This window comes from Micropterus salmoides, unplaced genomic scaffold, assembly GCF_014851395.1.
Source record: "Micropterus salmoides isolate LMB-PRFRI ecotype aquatic unplaced genomic scaffold, ASM1485139v1 Ms_hic_scaffold_21, whole genome shotgun sequence".
Classification (NCBI taxonomy): domain Eukaryota; kingdom Metazoa; phylum Chordata; class Actinopteri; order Centrarchiformes; family Centrarchidae; genus Micropterus; species Micropterus salmoides.
In genome coordinates, this window is record NW_024041262.1 from 14,910,440 (window position 1) to 14,927,437 (window position 16,998).

Sequence of the window (16,998 nt, forward strand, 5' to 3'; positions counted from 1 at the left end):
AATGACTTTTCTGCCCCTTTTTGTGTGTGTGTGTATGTGTGTGAGAGTGCGCATGTGTGTCTATATGTGTTAAAATCAGTGATGTTCTCTGTGCTGCAGGTCCTCCTATCACAGGGGCCTCTCAGCAGAAGTTGACTCAGCTTGAGCAGGAGTCATTAAAAACAACCCAGCTTGCTGTAGCTTTGGGAAAGCCTTTCGTCATCTCTGAAAGGCAAATCTTACCGGGGTCTGACACCTTATTTTGCAGAAATGTGTGGGCGTGTAGGAAGTAGGGGAGAGGGCATGACTGTACTCCCTCATTGGTTTGAGCTGGAAGGAGCCACAAAAACAGACTAGAGCAGTTTTAAAAGAGTTCAAACAGAGGAGCAGTTTACTATCTTTATAATAGTTGTGCAGTATGTTATTATGCTACGGGGAGTAGAGTCAGATAATTTTCATGTGTAATTGGTAGTTTTTGTTTCTGTTAATCTAAAAGGTTTGTTTTTAGCTTTTAATTTGTTAGATTTTAGTTTTAGTTACAGCAGGTTGGTTGTCATAGGGAAAAGGACTCCTGTCCTGATGGTTTATGTGTCCAGTTTTTCAGTAATAAGGCAGTTACCTTTATTTTAGTTTTGGACTATTTGTGTGTAAACGATGCAATGTCAGAAAATGACTGTATAGAACTAAATGTGACAATGATCTACACTGTAGAGGGATTTCTAGCTCAACTTCACTTCCAAGGTGCAAAGCAAAGGGAAATAGTCTAAGGTTCAATGTCATACCAACGCCTATACCATATAAAGAACAACTTGTTTGTGAGAGCTACAATGAAAGCACAAAAAGGGATTATGAATTTTTAGCTTTTCCAAAACCAAAAATACAAGAACAAAAGAAATTAATGGATTTAACAGTGTGTTTGTCTGTGCCAACATGAGCTGCAAACTGGTTGCCGGTTCAAGTCAGGACATTTATTAGATTAGCAGAATTTTACACTCCAGCTTCCCGAGCAAGCTCGTTATCTGCGATAGGATTACATTCACCAAATGCACGGTTTAGTCCTAAAAGCTAAATTTCTCTTGTGATGTTAAAAATACAAACAATAAAGTATAATATATATAACCCATGCACCCAAGTGCTATAATGCACAAACATAAGAGTGATCTTCTCATCTAAAAGCAAGTGAAAAGGTGTATTTTCTTAACTATTCCTTTTTTCATTTTAGCTTTAGTTTAATGAGTAAAAGTAAAGAGATTTATAAATAGTGAGCTAAATTACTCAGTGAGCTATCAGACACTGCAGATTACAGCAAACATTTTTAATGCTAATTAAGAATAGTTCTGCCACAGTTCACTTATTTACATTATTATTTACATTGTATGCATGACTGTCTTGTTGGGGTTAAATTTGTGTCTATTTTTAACATTAGCCAAGTGTCAACAAGCTATATAAAAGCTGATTTATAAAACAGAGAGTTATCAAAAAAACGTCAAACAGGAATGCCGCACATTCTGTGGGGGATTTCACACATTCTAGTATCTAAGAACAGTATGACACCCCCTCTGATATTAGCCCCACCTTTGCCTTTAACAAAGTCTCTCTTCTTTATCCCCCTTCTGTCTCGTCTTTTGGTGAAATGCTCACACACTGAGGCCCTCTGTAGCAAGGGGCCTATTCATGAGGCCAAGAGACAGTGAAGGGAAACACAAAGAGCTCCCCACACAGTGGAGAGGGCTGTGAGCTCAGCGCTGACCCCTGAAGGATGTGTGTGGGCTGCACCCAGGCACTGTGGCCCCCACCGACTCAGGCCCAGACTCCTCCTTCATCTGGACTTGACCTTTCACTAAACCCATGCAATTCCCAAAACAACCGACTTGCAACTGTCAATAGCAACTGGATGAGAGTAATGACTGAATGACATAAAGTCTGAATGGTTATTGACTGTTGCCAGCGAAAAACCTCTGAAGAGTCTCTCCCATGTTAAATGTTGGCATACAGCACACAGCTTGAAGCATAGAAGCCAAGCCGTGAGAATGAAACGGCTAACAACCTAGCAGCTGAATTCAGTGTTAAAAGACAAGTCCTTGAACTCCTTGTTCTCAGCCATAAATTAAAGTATAATATTTGGAATATCTCTGCCTGGAAACTTCAAATGCATTATATTGCTCATGGCTCTTATTTTTCTTGCTGGTAGGAATTGTGACAGTTCTGGTCTAATGCCATTGATTTAATACTCCTAAACATTTTCATGCCAAGAAGTGTCAAGTTCAATTTTATCATAAAGGAATTTTTATTTTGCTATAACTCTGAGACCCTCTTGTCTGTCTGTACTTCCAGTGCTGGACCAGCTCCTGGTGGAGCTCCACCGCTTCCTACTCATCCTGGACAGGGAGACCCTGAGTGGGAATGCCACTATCCAGAAGGGCTTGCTCTCTGATCTCCTCCAGTCCTACAAAGCCTCCAATGGTATGAAGGAAAAACTCATAATAGAAGTGTTGTTTGTTGAACAGAGAGGTACTACAATCAAAACATTTTCAAGTGCAGTGGATATATGTATAGTAGAATACTTATTTACATACAAAAATGTAGATTAAGGGGCTCACTGGCTTAATTTTGTAAACATTTCAGACAGGAAAGCATCCACTGAATTAACTTGAGCCCAGCAGACTAGTCAGTAAACTATGAGGAGGGCGTACTTGTAGATGATTACATTACTCACCATCTTTCAAAGCCCCTTAACTTTATTAACAACAAGTCAAGATGAATAAGGAAATGCAATTTGGAAACTTTGACCTAGTTCCCAATTTAAATAAATTCAGGAACTGAATTTGTTGGATATTTCTGGGGAAATTTAAAATAGTTTTTGACCCTTGCAGCTAAAAACAAAGACACAAAGGAAGTGAAAGATTGGAAACAGGTCTTAGATCTTATAAGACCATAAAATAATAGTTGTATTAGGAAGAGAAATTTGTTCTGCCTGGTTTAGAAATGAGTGGTTAGATATATGTACAAGTCTGAAAGAGAGTGGAGTGAGTCAACCGATTTTATTTTAGCATAGATCCATCTCACACAATGTTAACTGTTACTGCAATTGCAAATAAGTGTACTGAGAAAAGGTCTGTGAGTTGTCCCAGAATGTTGTTTGATTGTGTAACAGTGCTCAACTTTCACTGTAAGACGATCTTTTATTATATTTTTATATATTTTATTATATGTTATGAGTTGACATTTACCTCCAATGAAGGCGGCTGAAGAGTTGCTGTGGAACTCCAAGCTCCAAGAAAAATTTGTTCATATTTGTATTTGTATTACAAATAAGTAAGACAAATAGGTATTTTATCTGCTAAAAAGAGGTTTTGAGATATTTACAACAAGAGCTTGGTCATCTCTAATTTTAAAAAAGCAGTCTCAAACATTTCCTCAGTATTCCTTAATTGTATTTCCTAATATTGTGGTATTTGTGATTACATGACAGTTAAATTGCTTGAGGTTTAACCACAAATAGATATGGGTCATTCAAAAGCTTTTGACTGGCATTTAGTCTGCCTTCATGCAAAGCACCTTATGTAACATATGGTCATGCCTTGCGATTCCCACAATTCACTGAGCTTACATTGTCAGCCGTTTGGCCTAAGGGAAGCAATCAAACAACCCACCTCTGGTATTATTTTGCTTTTTTTAAACTCTTGGTAACCACCGTGTAATAATTACACTCTTGCAAGCTTCTATTAACAGATACATTTGGGGACTCTTATCCCATTTTGGTAGATGAAAACCACATTGCGTTGGCTGAATTAAATAGTTGTGCCCGCATTTCTACTTCCCTTGCAAAAATTATCAGATTGAAATTTTTGGTTTTGTGGTTATTAGTTTTATGCTTACAAACACAAACAAAGTGCCTCTTCCTTCATCATAAAACCACCCATGGCCTGTTAACAGATCCTGTCAAACAACTAAAGACAAGTTTGTTTTTCTTGCTCACTTGCTCTGAAACACAACATGAAAATGTGGCAACTGCTGGTGGGCTGATGTGATTTACGGTGACTGGAAGCCAGTTTGTTGCTATGTGAACCCTGCTACACTACACTGAGCCAAATCCAAGCCTGAGCCCCTAGGTGTGTGATTAGTTGGGAATAATGACACACTGCCGCTGCTGCTTCAGAAATCGTAGCTTTCTGTGATGCAGGGAAAAGATGCAAACTTTGAGCTATAAAAACAGTAAAAATGTCCACCACCCACAGTGGCTCAAGATCTTTCCTTATAATGATATTTATAACAGCATACCCGACATTTTGATTTAGTGACTTTTGGATTGAAAAGGCCAATATGGGTTCTGCTACTCCCTCTCTCCCTGTCTCTCACACACTGACACACACAACATCTCTCCAACACACACCAGCAGTCATGCTTTTCCATGTTCAGGTCCTGGACTTGTCTCTATGTACTTCCTCTTCTGGCTCCAAGCTGTATCATTTTTCCGAAGCTGTATTTATCCTCTGGGGACGCTCCTTCCTTTGAGCAGCAATTTATAAATAGCATTTCAACTCTGTTCCCCAAAAATCTGTTTTCACTGTACAGGCAAAACATCGTTTCATTCTGCTGTTGTTTGTTTTCACCTCGCGATATCTATTTCAAAGGAGAAACCTTCTCCAAAGTATCACCCAAGGTTAGAGTTTTGTTGGATTTCCTCTCAGGGTATAATCTTAGTCAGCTAAAACATTTAATTCAATGAAACAACCTTCTTCAAAACTGCACAGCAGCCCCGGAACAAATTCCCATAACAGGTTACAGTAACCAGCTGGTGCCTGCTATGCAAAAGCCACAGGGTTTATTGTTTGAGAAAAGACATTCATTCAAACTGTTTATGTGGCAGTCTTTGCCAGCTTGTAATTACTCCACCGCGTTAAGACCAACATTAAACCAAACACAGTCCTTTTCTCACCGAGCTGACTTCAGCATTGGTGTATGACATGAGGTTTCATCATCTCTGCTTATTGCCTAAATGATACCATTGCTCATACTGACCCATAAATATTTACATTTGAGTGCAATGAGAAGTCAAGTTCAGTCTATAATGACAGCCCTAATAAAGCACTTAAATTCCTAATCACTGGGCTTTTATTGTTTTCCTGGGAAACCACAACTATGACTACAATTATATTATTTTTACTTTAATTAAATAAATCTTTCTGGCTTTCAAATTTTTATGCCTATAGAACTAAAAACTGATTTGATTTAAAGAAACAGTTGCTTTAACTCCTAATTTTTGTTTGTGTCTCAATCCATATTGAATGGAAGTATAAAGTCATAGTTTTGGTTATAATGTAAACTCTCTGGACGTTTAGACTGGTCTTAGCAGATGGACAAAGCTCATGAGCTCCATTGTATATTTAGTTGTACGATCTTAAAAACTTCCAAGATAGGAGTGACACAGTGCTTTATCTGTGCAGGCAAGGGGTTTTCTGACTAATGTCTGATGAATGCAAGCCACGGTGAGGGTGGGTGTCAATAATGGGCCCATCTGTCTGCATAATAGGCCACTTGTTCAGGTCAAGTTCCCCTTTAATCCTGGACTTTTGATAAATATGATGAAAGTGTGTTTGGCACTGAGGAGGAGGAGTCAGATTTTCCCATCGGTGATACAAGTAAACTATGTGGCAAAATAAGCACGCTCTTGTTGTGATTGGATGCGTGGAGAAGTCAGTCTCAAAGCTAGTCACTAATAGTGCAACACACCTTTAGGAAATTAAAGTCAAATGTCAGATTTTTGACCAGTCACATTCAATTGGAGATTTATTTCAATAGAATTTACATAAAATTTTGACTTTACTTTATTTAAGTATTTGGTTATATCCAAAATATTCTTGACCAGTCATTCTATGGCAAGAAATGTGTCTCTGGCAGAATATAGGAGCGTGCGTGCACTAGCCTGAATGTATAGTATAGTCGAGGTGCAAAACTTTTCAAAATAAAATCCTTATTTTCAGTCAGAGAACACTTAAAGTCAAACTAATGAATCTGAGACAGCAATTCTTTTGTGTTCCTGACAGGCACAAATTACATACTGTTTGTTGAGTTTGACCAAAAAATTATAATGATTCCTAGATTTGAGAACCAATATAATAGCATGGTATAAATAACTGTGCCTGGGCTAAAGAGGTGTAGTGATATGGACAACCTTCCTCCTTTTATTACTATTATCAAAAGTAACATGCATGTATCACTTCTCTAGTGTTTTGTCTAGTGGTATTATGGCTTCATCTAGTTTCTTCAGTTTAAGATGGTGTTTGTGTTTGTGGTAACCACCCACAAAGTAACACTGTCTGTGCTAAAGTACGCTGATGTCAACTGTTGACCACCTTTTGATGTCTCCATGCAGGTGCTGACGAGGAGTATATATACATGAACAAAGTCATTGTTCCTGGGAAGGACAACGACAACAAAGGTGTGAAAAAAAGTTCCTCTCTAAAGTGTGATACTGAAAAGTAGCAGAAATTAAAGAAAAGGTTTTATTCTATCTATTGAAAATGAGGGATAGTGAAACTATATATAATTTTTAGCAATGCTACTTACATAGCTCTGTGGATGGCAGTGTTGGTTGGTCCACCACTTTGGCCACATGAACAAACTTGTAATTTGTCCAGTGTTGTAGTACCTGCAAAACGAATGCTATCAACCTCAGCTATACCTTGTGTTTGGTGCTTATTAGCAATTGTTAGCATGCTAACGTGCTAAACTAAGATGGTGAATACGGTAATAACAAAATAACATTATACCTGCTAAATTTCAGAATGTTGGCAATGTCAGTGTGGGCATGCTATTATAGCATGCTGATGTTAGTATTTAGCTCTAAGCACCACTGTGCCTGAGTAGTACAGCAAGACTCTTAGTGTTGTTAGTAGACATTAATCCATCTGGTTAGCATTACATTTTAATGAACCAATTTTAAAATGTAGGTGAAGGCCTAGTTTAGGGATTTCCTAATCAGGCCTCATAGTTCATAAACAGAATTCAACACAAACATATAAATATTCAGATACTATTCTAGCAAAGCTATTTCAAATGATATCTAAGTATATGATACTTAAAATAGGTAAGTACATTTGAAACTCTTTATATTAATTCTATAACGTACTGCATTAATCCAGTTAATAACTAATCTCACCACTTCACATTTAGCTGGCATGAGCTTTAAAATACAATATCTGTGTAAAGGGATGTTTGTTGTGAAATTATATGCAACCTCTACACTTGGGGGAAAAAAACACCCTTCTGCATACTTGTCATGTGATTGCACCTCAGACTCAATCTGACATGATTCAAGTGAATAGCAGACATGAGAATAAACTTCCACAAGCAGCCCCCTCCCCCCTCAGCTTCCCTCCTCTCGCCCCCATTTCCTGTCTGTTTCTACGTAGCTCCTCACCATATGAGACTGACCTGTTTTGTTTGGACAGAGTTGAAGAATGTGGTTTCTTTGAGCAACACACATATTTTCAGCAGCGATGCTAGAAAAGCCACAACTCTTATTTTTGCAGAGAATAATGCAGGGGCTGAGATGTGAGAACTGAGTGTTCTTAATCTTTGATCATGTGGTCAACTTGAACTGTCCCTTTCAGTAAATGTGCAAGAGAAAGATGTTGCAGTAAAACATTGTTAATCCAAAAATACGTGCACAGTATGTGAGAATACTGATAGATTGCTTTTACTGTAATTCAGTTCAGCTTGCTCCCAACTGATTATGATGCACAAATGCTATGACCTGCAGAAAACATACTTAAACTGAAGTTGTGCTCACTGTCCTGAGCAATAAAGTTATGAGGTGCACATGTTGAAGCCTTTTTCTTTTCCCTATAAAATGCTTTCTGCGTTCTGTTCAAGTTTGAGACAGAAACTTACCCTTAACAAAATCTGCTTACCAGCACCTCTAAAGCTCAACAATTAACATGTTACAGCTACATGGCCTGAAACGGATAGACGTGAGAATGGTATCGATCTGCTCATCTAACTCTTGGCATGAAAGTGAACAATTATTTTTTATTATTTCCACTAAATGTCAAACAGCTTCTGTAAGGAGGTCACAAGCCAGAAACTAATGGGAATTAAGCACTGGCCATTGTTAATAAAAGGGCAAATCCTCTGAAAAACATAATTCTTCAATTTGTCATGCAATATATTCTCCTATTTTCTTGATCCTGTCCTGACACCATGGTTATCGTGACATGACACCTGTCATGAACATGAAGGAGTTGATTCATGTTTATTCAGTCATTTTTAATGCAAAGCTGACTTTGTTTGTGATGTCTTTGTTATGAGAACTTGACATTAACCAAGATAAGTCTGTACTCTTTATTGCGTGTGTTATAAATGAAGTTGAAATGAAAAAAAAAAAGAAAGCCTATTGGAAGTGCAGTCAGATTCTCTTAGCACTGGGGCTGTCTTTTATAGCTATTCTCCATCATGTCTATCCTTGACCTCATGACATTCCCATCGAGGTCAAGGAAAAGTGTTTTTTTTTTTAATTGTTTTTTGATGTTGTTGACTATTTTGACTATGTTCCTACATCCTGCCTGATCGGTACCACGCATGTGCAACTCTCAACAGAGATGAGAAGAAACGGGATTCTTCCCCTTGATTTGGGTTATGTGGTCACTGTAATGTAACAATAAAGGGTCTGTGCTCCCAGCGAGAGGGTTAGGGATAAAAGGAAGCGCTGATATGTATAGGAGACATCTAAGAATAGTATTACATTTTCACATGATGAGCCACTTCTTTCATTTATCCCCAATTCCTGTTTCCTTTATCCACAGTTAATGTAAATGCAAGAGTTAAGATTTCTGTTATTCACTTACCTCACACTCTTTTTCATGACCTAGATGACAGATCAGATGACATGGTCAACGGAAAAGCTGCAAAATATATCCCCGTCCCTCAGAAGAGCCTACCTGACCTGCCGCCCCCCAGAACAGTAAGTGATTACCAGCTCGATTCTATTAGGGTGGATTAACATGTAAAATGATTTGACTTAACACACACACACACAGCCCTTTTAGCCTCTGTCACTGTGATGGGAATGGTAATAGCATAATTGACCCCAGTAGAACTGCTGAACTCAATAAAGTACATGGGAAAGTTCAGTGAAAATCATGAAATTCAACGGTATGCAACAGCAGCCCAAAAAACCAATGCCGACTTCAAATGTAATTGACTGTATTTTTTCTCTTTTGTTACAGTCACAACATTACTACCACTAAGCAATCGTTAAAAATAAAACACTATAGATTGAAATCACATGTTGCCAGATAATTGCATTGATTTTTAATAAACTAAAACAAATGCAGGCTGTGGTCATACAAGCCAAAAACATCACATCACAACCCTCAGAGTCACTAGCCTGAGGCTATGAAATATATTCTCCCACACAAACAGATATTTAATCACTCATGGGGCAACAAAACCTGGGGAAGTGAGTATCCGAGAGTGTGTGAGAGAGCTTCGGTGTGTTTTATGTTGACTGGAAGGCCAGTGGCTCCTGAATTGGCCCAGTGTGACTTCAGGGAAAACGTAGAGAATGAGAGGTTGAGAACATCCCGTCAGTGCCTTTGAACTTTACACGCACACACACACGCACAGTGGCCTCCCTAATATAAACTACAGTAGCAGCTGTTGCTAATCAGAACAAATGCTTTGTGTCAGCACGTGTGCATGTGTGTGTGTGTGTGTGTGTGTGTGTAGAAATCTGGGTGCATGTGAAAGTGAATGCATTTAAATGAAGGATGATTTGTCTCACTATGCAATCTCCAGAATCATGTTTTTTTAAAATGGATATTCCAGTTTAGAATACCTAAAAGTTTAGCAGCAATTTCACTGTTGTGGTATAGCATCCACAAATCCCTCAGATGTGTCTGGCAAAGACATTTCGTCTTCCTTCCCTTCTGTATCCAGCTGTGGTGTGACTGGCCCCGTCTTGGGAAGCCTGAGTAAACACGTCCACAGTGAACCACTCTTTGGAAACCCCTTCATCTGCCTGCAGGGCTTCCATCCATTTCCAGTGATGGTGTATTCAAGAGTTAGCATGTGTTTCACTGTGAACACAGAGTCGCCCCTTATCATTGCAGTGAACAGCGCCCCCTTGCTGTTTATGTAGTGTCCCGGCAAGGCTGTCCACTGGCCTGTGGTGATGTTGTAGCAGTCCATGAGACAGCGCAGGAAGTCGTCACAAGGCCCGTTGCGCATCACATACAAATTGTCCCTGTGGGAAACCATACAGTGGCCATAGCTTTGTGGTTTGATCATGGTGGTTTCAAGTTTCCACTCGTCTTGCCCAGGTATGTATTCAAAGATATCTGTGGTGTCCGGTGGTTTCCAGAAACAAACAAAAATCCGCCGTCTTGCAACAGCACAAGCTGCAGATGCTACAGGTCTTGGTGCATTTCGTATAAATGTCCACACTCCCTTCTCAGTGTCGTAACTTTCTGCTGTGGAAATTATCCTTTTTTGGAATTCGCCGCCAATAGCGTAGAGTTGGCCGTCATGCCCCAGCAGGGTGAAGTCATATCTTGGTTGCTGGGGACCTGGAAGAGCAGTCCAGACCCCTGACTCAGGGTTGTAGCAGAAGCTGCTGTCAACTGTGTCCTTACCATAACCGTAAACTCCCCCCACAATGTACAATCGGTTGTCAAGCACCGCCACACCAGCCATGGAGGTGCTACAGAGAGTTGGGAGGTTTGTCAGATGCTTCCACTCTCCTCCTTTTTCATCAAGGTAGCAGACAACCCTAAAGGAGTCTTGTAGCAGTTCCATTGAAGGAGAGTGTGTGCCTATAGCAATATAAGAAGTGGGAGACAATGATTGAGAATATTGAAGAAGGTCTTCAGGAATTGTACTCTCTGCGGCTTCCTTCAAATCATCAAAAGCATCACAAAGGAAAAGAGCAGCATTGTGAAAGAGGGCACGCACCCCAAAGATGGAGGCTGCGTGGTAGAGCAAGAGGCAGTTGTCGGAGTCGATAATGTCACAAAGATGCTGCACCAAACACGCAACCTGCAGGAAAGCCGCACACTCCACAGCTTCTACAAGCTCATCCGGGTCACTGATGGTGGGACCCTCTCCCCTGCAGACTGCAAGGGCAATGAGGAACCCCCTTGCACTCACTCCTCCCTTCAGGTAGAGATCGTCCTGGTGACTTTCGATCATCCCAGAGTGAAAAAGAGCACAGAAGTAGTTGCTGTGCCTCTCTAGCAAGGCCCGCTCCACCGTGAACCAGCTCCCCTCCACCCTCACTCTCACCCAGCCCGCCTGGTGCTCTCTGTGCTCCAGATCAAGGGTCGCATTCTCTGCACGAATATCCTGCTTGACTCCCAGGCCTTCAGGCACTTCCATGATCTCTTAAACCCTGGATCTTCTCTCTTCCTAAAACAGGCTCTCAAGGGACAATAAAGTGTGTGACTCGAGTGTAGAATAGCCATTTTTCCCCAGAACTGGACAGTAAATAAAGGTTTGTGAGAGTTCCATTGCGTCCTGTCTGCATGATCTGAAAATAGAGTTGTACTATAGATAGCAGCTGTGCCACTCGCAAGCGTCAAGCAGGGAAGGGAAAACTGTTGACATGCACAATGTGGCTGTCGGCAACTGGTGATTATCATAGCCGCATTGTAATTGGCTAGCATAAGTATTTGCTGAATTATTCAGGATTACGTTTTCTGCCAGCATTTCCCCTTTAAATCCAGGTTTTTTTTTACATGACAGTTTTACTTTTATATTTGTATTTTGTCAATATATATATATTGCAGTTGTACATTTGACGGTTAACATTGAAATGGGGGGGGCGGGGAGGGACCAAAAGTATGAAAGATTTGGAGGAGGTTAAAGTGTTCCCAAGAAGACAAAATAGAAAAATAAATACAGTAATGTTCAAAATCTGTTATGTGAATTTTTTTCCCCCATTTTTATTCATGCTTCAAAAATAATTTAAATTGTTTTCATTTTACATAAGTGTTTCTAACAAAAAAGATACTATGCTACAAGAGACAGCAAAGGCCCAGAGAGTTTTCCTGAATCTGGCGTTCCAAAGCTGAGCTACACTGATTATTTTTATCGCTACCTTCTCCTCTGCTCTGAGCTCCCAGCAGGCCCTCAGATACACTCTTGTGTGTGTTTTCGCTGTGCCGGATTCTTGGCATGGGAACCAGGGATTTTCCATGTTCCTCTCACTGTTCATTTTTTTGGGCTCGTTTTCCCACTCTTTGCTCAAAGCCCCTCCACCACACCCCGATTCCTCCTCTGCCACCCCTCTCCTTGCTTTGTTATTTATGCTCTGACTCCTCGAGCCATTCCTTCTACCCGGTGTTTCTGTGGTGAGGACGAGTATGTGTGTGTGTGTGTGTGTGTGTGTGAGAAGTGAAAGGAAGGCATGAGAGTGATTGCAAAGTCTTCTGGGAGAAAAAAAGACACAGAAACACACCTGGCATGTTCCCTTCCCTGTTTAATATCAGTCCAGCTGTGGAATGGCTCACTATCCTCCTCTTTAGCCTTGGTCCAAACAACAGGCAGATTTAGTTGTTGTTTTTTAGAGATGAGTGAAATAGAGAGAGCAAAAGAAAGAAGATAGGGATAAGGGTGGGTGGGCATTCTGGGGGGCTGCTGCTGCTGCTCTGGAATGCCTGACTCTTTGTTTAATTAATAACAGATGCCTGAAGTGCTGTTTTCACTGTTAGTGCTGTTGTGTGTGCGCGTGCACTATACTTTACAGTCTTTTTCACAGAAGAATCACTTTTCCTGTCAGCTCTACAGCTTTTGTAGCTGTCCCTCCTACTTCTGAAGTCATATAGTTTAAAAAAAACTCTTTTATGGTCATTCAAATTGATTAAGTCTATCAAACACAAAAAATGACATAACATACTGTATTGCAAATATTATGTTCCCTATTCCCTATTTACTGTGATTTAGAGTGACCTATCATAAATATTTTATCATTTAAATGAACTCATTTATCATCAAAAAAAACCCCACTCTAAACAAAAAAATATTACAAGTATTATGTTAATGTCAGTGACACATTGTTGTTGGATCTCAAGATCCAAAGGCTTGTTTATTTCCATCATTGTGAAACACGCCTAATTCCACTCGATTCCTCTGTGATTCGTGGCAACGTCCACGTTGTTCTCTATCAAGGCTTAGACCAGGTCAGCCACTGAAAAGCCAATTAAGTGTACTGTTAACTCATTAACAGTATTTATGTTGTGTACGTGACTTTTTTGTTTTGTGGTGCTAAAAGGGTTTGTATGTGTGTATCACAACAGCTAATGGTGATGAGAGTTGTTTACATTTTAGCTGAAATGCTTGTATGTAAATATAGCAGGTAGAGCCAAAACAAATTCTAAAGTCTAGACCTTTCTCGTGGCAGACGTAAGGCTTTGGCACTGGCATAACTAAATGGAATGCAGCCATTATTAATGTTAATAGTGACATCTGTGTTTGACAAGTCTCTTCTTACTCTCTTTCTCTCATTTTATATTGGTCATGTTACGTTTTAAAAATGTTTTGCTTGGCATTGCATCATTTTAAAGAGAAATGAATGTAACTCACGACATTCTGACATTTGTATTTGCTGATACTTGCATTATGATAATCTTCAGCAGCTCCATGATGTTTAACTGATGCAACCCTCCTTAAACAGCAGTGATAACATCTCTGTCCCACACATTTTTTTTGTGTGGATCCTTTACTCCGCTTTCTGGTACGTAGGTTAATCACACAAACAGCGTCTTCGTCACTATGACTATATGTGGCCCGTGACATGGCGCCAGTTGTTATGACAGCTTACTGCTATCTGCATTACTGGAAATGTGCTCACTCGCTGATGAGATATAGTGGGAAAAGAGCTTACAAGCAGGGGATTCCCTTATTTTTGTGGGATCTGACTGTCATTAACAGCCCACATCAGAAAATATGAGTTTGTGATTTTTATACAAGCAGACAAATATTTGTTTTTCTGTATTTTGTTGGTCTGTAAATCTATGATGAACCAGTAACTCTATCACCGCTATATGGTATCTGAAGACCTACCGCAGGCTTGTAACCACCAAACAAAACATACTGTTTTACTGCCTCTTTTCTTCTTAGTTGTGTTAATTTTGGTCATTGCTACACAGCAAACATTATCAAACTCCCAAAGCTGATTTCACTAATATGACAAGAAGGGAATAGCTTTTGCTGCAATCACGGCCACATTGAAAGGGAATGAAGCCGTTTTGACCAACTGATCTCCACCACTTAATTTAACAAACTCTGATCTTATGTGATCCTTTGAGATTTTCAAATTGTAAAGGCTCATACTTTTCCACAGAGCCAGTCTACCTCAGGCATGGTTTGCATGATATGTGCAGCTCGTCTGCTTAGGGGTTATATTTCATATTCCTGTGATCTTGCAGCGATTGTGACAGCCTTCGGGGGGGAATAAAGTGAAAATGAAGGACTACAGACAGCATGTTCAGATCAGTCGTGGGAGGAAACATTAGACATAGCTAAGAAATCACTTTTTGTCATTCAAAAAGGGTTTCACAGAGTTCACTTGAGGAAAAAAAAAACTTAAAAATATATCCAGCAACATCAGACTTTTGCTGTGTCCTCATGTCCTATATGTTTGGCTACATTTACATAATAATCTCTAAGAGGTTTAAGTGTACCTTAAACAAGTGTCATTTATTTTACTTCTTTCTTTGGCCTCAGAAGAATCCTTCGTTGTCTCTTTGCTTCATGATGATATTATCTTTATACTGGGAAGACTAGATATATTTAATCTTCGCTGTTAGTCTACTGCATTTTTACTGCCAGTACGTCATCTTAATACTAGTATGTACCAAGACCAAACTTGCATATCTCCCATCTTCTGCCTGCCACCAAAGAGATGTGTTATTTGAGACTCAGACAGGTTGAGGAGATAAAGAGGGTTTTCATTGAAAAAGAATCCTACTGGTGGGGAGTTTTTGTTTCAACACAGAAAGTGAGCGTTCATTACATAAACATCTGATGATGACAATCCAATGTGAAAGAGGGGGGCGGAAGTGGGGGTTAAAGAATAGACATGCATCGTTTTATAATTGACTACAGAATGGTCATTGTGCACAATTTCACAATTCCAAATAACAAAGATATGTTTGCCAAATAAATAACTGTGACTACATCCTTGAAACATTTTTATACTGGATCTGACGTGGCTTTTCTTCTCAAATTCTCCAGAATTTCCAGCAGATGTGTGGATGTACCCTAAAAGATAACTTGCTGCCATTTAGTTTAATAGTGTAGATTATGCCATGTCCCTCATGTCAATTGGGATTAAGAAATGCTGCCGCCCGATGCAGCTGATTACTTGAGTTTAGTTTGAGTAGAAAAGTCATGGAGATAGTCTAAATGAATTGGGACTCATTTAAGCAGCCCAGCAGCAGAGAGTCTGGTGGTTTTCAGAAGTTTGGTAAGGTAGAGACGGATAGTCTTTACCACACAGGAGATGAGAAGAAAGACAGAAGTGAAGCCAGACTGCTGATTGATTTCAGGAAAGCCACAGAGCCCACACACACACACACACACACACACACGTTCAAATACATGCACTCCCTCTGTTTTCCATTCTCACACACATACACTCTTCCCTGTAGGCGAGCATGTAACTCTCTAGTGCACAGGGTCAGACAAGGATTGGTTACATGAGGAACTCCCTACTTACTCCTAAAGTGACAGCTGGATTAGTCACATGTTCAGCCTGGGGGAAGAACACATGTTGATAATGTGCGTGAGTGTGTGTTGCTATTAACCTGGACATTTTCCTCTTCAGGGCATTAATCGAACACACTTCTATGGAGGCTGTCATTTAGTGCTGTCTGAAATGAAGTTGCTAAAAAATGTTTCATATCCCTCATCCATCTCTCTTTTCTTACCTTTCTCTTTTCCCCATCCATCTCTCATCTGTCAGGGTGTGGTGGGTCGGGAGCCATTCCCCTTACCTGCACTTCCTTCTCCAGCCTGTGTAGACACCTCAGAGAGTTACTATGAGGAGGCGCAGCCCTATGAGGAAGCCTTCAATGGTAAGAACCCTGGTTCAATGTTATATTTCTTCTTCCCAAGGCTTACCCAAAGTAAGGGCCAGCTGAAGGACTGTTTGTTGCAATACTTCTCCTTTCTGCAATACTACTGCAAAGGATATCTGCAGTAGTATTGTGAGACATTCATGTGAAGAATGCCTCATATTTAATCGTAATAGAGTGTTTGCCACACACATCATTTAAGTCTGTTTCATCATTGAAATACTGGTAGCACACGATCATGAGGTCATTAAAGCTTGAAATCCGTTCTTGATGGTCTATGTTTTGCTGTTCATATATATATTTCAGCTGTTTTTTCAAACCCAAACCAATGATGTGTGTGTGTATCAGGAAGAGTCATCTGCTTTGTTGTGTTTAACCATAATGGAAAGAGACAAAAGACAATCAGACACAGAGAGAATTAAATTAAATTAAATTAAACCGACCAAATCCTGTCGGAAGTATGTCTAACACATCTTTCTCATCAACAAAAGCTTTAAATTCAGTTGTTCTTCTTTTCGAGACGATATACCGTCCAGATAGTTTAATACAGACGTGATAGTGGATTCAACCAAAACCACATCAGGGCAGCAATCTTAATAGTTTACAAAACTGACTCAACGGTGTTCCTCTGTAAGTCATCATATCAAACTCGCCCCATATTATATAAAATTTTATTAAATAATATATATATTAAATAAACTGCTGTGATGGCCTGGCGACCTGTCCAGGGTGTACCCCGCCTTTCGCCCGATGTCAGCTGGGATTGGCTCCAGCCCCCACGCGAGGATAAGCGGTTGAAGATGGATGGATGGATGGATAAATAAACTGTTGTGATTGGCCCGACCAGATCCAGAATGGGTGGAAATCTGTCTGAATGTGTGTGGGGCCAGACTATTGACTGTAGGGCCTGACGTACCTGCCAGAGCAAATGAAACATGAG

At 40.0% G+C, this 16,998-nt stretch overlaps 2 protein-coding genes across 3 annotated transcripts in view; one reads left to right on the forward strand and one right to left on the reverse strand.

Annotated features, from left to right (window-relative positions):
* Window positions 1–16,998, forward strand: part of afap1l2 (actin filament associated protein 1-like 2) — a 41,521-nt gene that overhangs the window by 13,422 nt on the left and 11,101 nt on the right. For both annotated transcript variants that reach the window (XM_038735769.1, XM_038735770.1), the window contains exons 2-5: window positions 2,314–2,442; window positions 6,356–6,421; window positions 8,853–8,944; window positions 15,947–16,058. In XM_038735769.1, the coding sequence (XP_038591697.1) occupies window positions 2,314–2,442; window positions 6,356–6,421; window positions 8,853–8,944; window positions 15,947–16,058 (399 nt within the window). The remainder of the gene's footprint in view (window positions 1–2,313; window positions 2,443–6,355; window positions 6,422–8,852; window positions 8,945–15,946; window positions 16,059–16,998) is intronic.
* LOC119915960 (kelch repeat and BTB domain-containing protein 13) lies at window positions 9,523–11,483 on the reverse strand. Its single transcript, XM_038735772.1, has one exon. The coding sequence runs from the start codon at window positions 11,356–11,358 to the stop codon at window positions 9,841–9,843; it is 1,518 nt and encodes a 505-aa protein (XP_038591700.1). The 5' UTR covers window positions 11,359–11,483; the 3' UTR covers window positions 9,523–9,840.

Bases quoted from the DNA above. Each gene is read 5' to 3' on its own strand.
- LOC119915960 (XM_038735772.1), bottom strand. From the start codon at position 11,358: ATGGAAGTGCCTGAAGGCCTGGGAGTCAAGCAGGATATTCGTGCAGAG.